We start from the raw sequence: 3,306 nt of genomic DNA, 5'->3' as shown, positions 1-3,306 counted from the left end.
CTTATCTGGGTGGAGGCTCTAACCAACTATTTTCTTTGGTGGAGAGGGAATAATCAAAAAACCCCAAATGATAGTCATCTCAACAAGCCCACATTTCTGGGGAATAAAGAAAACCAAACTCCAGCAGCCTGGGGGGGATATTTTGGACCTTCTCTAGCATGCAGTTATTTATCACTTCCAGAAAAGCTTCATGTAATGTGCGTTCATGTTCCCTACAGGTGTCATCACCAGGGCTGTGGTACTACGTGTACGTAGTGCTACCTGTGCTAGATTTCTCTGCCAGGTGGTTTCCACTTCAGTTCAGGACAGTATTTTGCATGTAGAAAACCCACCTCTGTGCTTTGCCTGCTGGCAAAGCAGACAGACTCCTCCTGTCCCTCTGTGTCAGAGCAAACATGGCCAGGAGGACCTTGCACATAAAGGCAAGACAAAAATCCATCTGGCTGGACAGAGGGTGGCTGTCTGTCCAGCTTCTAGGTAGTAATCACCTTGCTTCTCTATGTCACTTTAAGCACTGCAGGGAAGATGAGCACAGAGGACGCTGGCAATGGGACCTCTCCCACCCCACCTCTCCTTGGGCTTCTGGTTTCAACCACTGAGCTCGTCCTGCCCAGCGCCGCATCCCCTGAGAAGGCAGACCCACTGCCCATCATCGTTGCACTCGTCTGCATCTTCATCCTCCTGGCAACCTTCCTCATCTTTGTCACGCTCTGCAAGCCAGCAGCGCTGGAACAGTCGGGCTCCAGGCCCCAGGAGTTCATGCCCCATCACCCAGTGGATGCCAGCGAGCCCCAGCTGAGGCTCTGGAAGCGGCTGGGCTCCCTGCGATGCTCCATCAACACCTTCAGGAGGAGTCGGCCGGTGTCCCAAAGCCAGCTCACCTGCCCCAGGAGCTCCCCCACTAGCCAGGACTGGGACGTTATGGAGTCCACCAAAATGTGACCCTGCGCTGCAGGAATCAACTCACCCCACACCGCTATTCTTCCCCTGGTTCAGGCTCCGTTCCCTCCTCAGGCATCCCCTGGGATCCTGGGCATCCCGGCAGAGCCCCTCTGAGCAGCTCGTTTCCATGATGACAGGAGATTTTGCTATTTCAGGTTCCCAAATGCTTTCCAGGTTACTGTTTCCTGGCAGGAAAGGTGGAGGCATCCGAACTACACCCACACACAGCTATCACCAGGCAGTCCAAAAAAATATTGCTGTTTAATTTCTTTTGGAAAACATTGTGCAAGTTGAGCGGCACCTGAACAAACAGCCTGGGTGAGAGCAGGGCAACCTGACTGCCTAACAAATACTGCCTTGAAGAGAGGCATCCTGGGGCAAACGTGCTCCACAAAAAGCAAGCCTCAGCTGAGACTGCCCCCCAAGATGTGCTCCTGAGCAGATGGAGGAAGGCTTGTGCCCCCCACATGCTGCCCAGTCCCTGTCTTCCCCCTCCCCGTGCAGCGAGCCGTGAGTTGCTGCGGTTGATGCTTGGAAGGATGCATGCTACAGCTGTCTGCTGGAAACCTGCTTCAATAAATGAGCAGCAGGAGCAGGTAAACATGCCTGTAAATATATTAAAGAGGCCTTTTGAAGCTCGCAGCCACTGCCAGCTTGGAAAGCCACCATGCAAGGCTGAGCTGTGCGTTTCTGCTGGGAAAGGGCACAACAGCCAGCAGGTAATCTGACGTGCTTGAAGGAATCAATAATAAAAAGTGGCTTAAGTCTTCCAGGTCTGCAGCTCACACTATGTTCAGCCATCAAGTTCACCCCTTAGGACGATGTCTCTGTGTCTGGTGAGGCCCTGCGGTGAGCACCAAGCCCCATGTCTTTGGATTTCACGTGGTTTCTGACCCTTGCGGGGAGCACCTCTGCATCAGGACCTCCCTGGGCTGCCTGGGACATTCCATCTCTCCTCCAGCTCTAGGCTGCTTGGCTTTCAGAGAAGGGGATGGGGAAACTTTCAAAACCCCTCCTGTTGCCATGGGAATGTGGGGACGTATTTGAAGAGGGAGACCTTCGGTAGGAATGGTTCACACTTAAAGTGTAAATTAAACTAAACCCAGGTGATTGCCCATTTCCGTTTCCCTCTGATTTTTTTCTGTGGAAAACTAACTTCCCCCAAATACCGTCTCTCCTTTGCCACAGACTTTCAGGGGCACACCCCTCTTTTGGGAAGCGTGCTCTGAGAAAAGGGGACTTTGATGTCAGACTTGGCTTTCCTCCATTTGATTTACAAAAATGGCTCAGTTTTAGGAGTCCCCCAGCATGGCCTCTCTCCAGCTGCAGAGCTCCCCTACACACCTCCACCCCAGAGACAGGCACGGTGCCATGGGCATCCCGTACACCGTGCCATAGCACAACAGGTGACAAGGAGCCACAGGGCTCGGGCCTGGGGACTGGCCACCCCGAGCACGATGCACGGCTCCCAGCAAACCTTTGTTGCAAGAGGCGAAAGGCTCTTTTCTTCTACCCTGGTGACTCACTCTGCCCGGGAGAGCCAGGGACAAAGCTACCCCTTTCCCTGTGACGGGAGAGGTATTCAAGGCAGGAGGAGCCTTCCCAGGGCCCTCTGCAAAGAGCCTTTGGTGCCCGCTCCAGAAGAGCCCTGGGTATGAAGGGATGCTGGAAGCCCTCGGAGGCTGAGTGAATGCCCGCATTCATTCAGCACTCACTGAGCCATTCAGCTCTGCCCACCGCTCCCTCAAAGAGGAATAAAAATGAAAGCAAAGCCCAAATGCTTTTTTTCCTCCATTTTCACCCCCTTTCAGAGTATCTCTTTGCATGCACTCTTCTCCCTCCCCTTTGAGATCTCTGGTCTTGGCCCCTTCTCTGCTGGGAGGAGGGAGAAAGTGGGGATGCAGACAGGCAAAGGGGCCTCGCCAACACAGTGCTTGGGTTTGCTCCTCTCACTCCCTGCAGTAATGGGATGAATTTCTTATTTTTCCACTGTGCTTTGCTGTCATCTCCCCGGTACTCACAGCCTGGGTTAACAAAGGACCAGAGGAGCGCACAAGCAAGAGCACATCTTGCCCTGATGTGGGGGACCAGACCACCGAAGGGGAGAGAAAATCTGCCCTGGGCTTCCTGCAGCTCACAGCCATGGTGCCAGGGCAAGGAGAGCAGGTGACCTCGCTCACCCACCCAAAGGTCCCAGTGGAAGAGAGCCACGTGCCTGCACTATACTGCTGGCGGCCGGGATGTCCTCAGGGACACTGACTTCATAGCTGCTCTGAAGGAAGATGGGTCGGTTGTCATTGACATCCAGGACAGTCACGTACACAGTCGCAGTCCCCGTGCGCCGGTTCCCTGTGGGGCCGTTGT

At 54.2% G+C, this 3,306-nt stretch overlaps 1 protein-coding gene across 1 annotated transcript; it reads left to right on the top strand.

Moving 5' to 3' along the window:
• Positions 1-525: 525 nt before the first annotated feature.
• C21H10orf105 (chromosome 21 C10orf105 homolog) lies at positions 526-942 on the top strand. Its single transcript, XM_074924469.1, has one exon. The coding sequence runs from the start codon at positions 526-528 to the stop codon at positions 940-942; it is 417 nt and encodes a 138-aa protein (XP_074780570.1).
• The last annotated feature ends 2,364 nt before the right edge of the window (positions 943-3,306 follow it).

Source organism: Athene noctua, chromosome 21 (genome assembly GCF_965140245.1).
Source record: "Athene noctua chromosome 21, bAthNoc1.hap1.1, whole genome shotgun sequence".
NCBI lineage: Eukaryota > Metazoa > Chordata > Aves > Strigiformes > Strigidae > Athene > Athene noctua.
This window is presented reverse-complemented; position numbering and strand designations above follow the sequence as displayed.